Source organism: Condylura cristata, unplaced genomic scaffold (genome assembly GCF_000260355.1).
Source record: "Condylura cristata isolate star-nosed mole 26May11 unplaced genomic scaffold, ConCri1.0 scaffold00011, whole genome shotgun sequence".
Taxonomy (NCBI): Eukaryota; Metazoa; Chordata; class Mammalia; order Eulipotyphla; family Talpidae; genus Condylura; species Condylura cristata.
Genome location: NW_004567112.1, coordinates 1,285,026 through 1,286,016, shown reverse-complemented (window position 1 = coordinate 1,286,016; position 991 = coordinate 1,285,026). Strand labels below are relative to the sequence as shown.

General features: G+C 66.2%; 1 protein-coding gene across 1 annotated transcript in view; it reads left to right on the top strand.

Annotated features, from left to right (window-relative positions):
• The window catches only part of DOCK1 (dedicator of cytokinesis 1), a 239,593-nt gene that overhangs the window by 229,802 nt on the left and 8,800 nt on the right, over nucleotides 1-991 (top strand). Inside the window, 1 exon segment of the mRNA XM_012723446.1 lies at nucleotides 815-972. Within this exon segment, the coding sequence (XP_012578900.1) occupies nucleotides 815-972 (158 nt within the window).

Sequence of the window (991 nt, the reverse complement as noted above, 5' to 3'; positions counted from 1 at the left end):
GGGCCGGTGGGCGGCCGCCGTGGCTCTGGTGAGGGTTTCTGGGCTGTGTCACGTGAAACTCAACCGGGAACTTATTATCCTCCTGCCTGATGAGTGTGCTCGTGGGGTTGGTGTTCTGTCGTGCTAGGACACTGTTTTTAATCAGTATTTTGACTTAATTACAAGAAGTGGCGCCTCTTAGCTTGATTGCAGTGAAGGGCGGCCGCCCCCGCCCGAGCCTGGGGCTGGGGAGCGGGACCAGGGCAGAGAGCGGCCTTTTCCTGCGCCGGGGACATCCTCTGGGCAGTGACCCCGGGCCTGGGCCCCGCGGCCGGAGTGAGAGGGTCTCCGTGAGGCTTGTGGAGGCCGCTCCCTCCACGCCCAGCGCGGCGCGGGCGCAGAAAGGGCTCAGACTTCCCATTTGAAGGAAGAAGAAACCGGTTTCCCTTTCCAAATAAGGATATCCTTCGGGACCGCAGATGGCGTACGATTAGGTTTCTTGGCTTTGAGTAGGGTTTTCCATGGCCTGTACCGGCGAGCACAGCTTCGCCCTGAGACCGGGCCCTCTGCTAGCGCCTCGGGTCAGAGCCGGACAGTGCCGGGGCAGGCTCCTGGGCGCCGTGGGCCGGCCCCGTCCTGAGAGGCCGGGGGGGCGGGGCGGGCCGGGGCGGGCGCGTCTGAGCCGCGGCCCCAGCGATGCTAATCTCCGCGGTGTAGTCTTGGGGGTCGCGCTGCGGCCCAGAGTTCAGTCAGCCGGTTGCTCCGGAAGCAGCAGCCAAGGCCTCCGGCTCTCCCTGCCTGTGCCGCCGCCCCGGGCCTGACACAGGCTGAGCAGAGCAACCTCCGCCGTTCCAGATCCCGTTCTTGGCCGAAGGCGTCAGGATCCACGGCGACAAGGTCACAGAGGCGCTGCGGCCCTTCCACGAGCGCATGGAGGCCTGCTTCCGGCAGCTCAAGGAGAAGGTGGAGAAGCAGTACGGCGTGCGCACCCTGGTGAGGGCGGGCGGCCGGG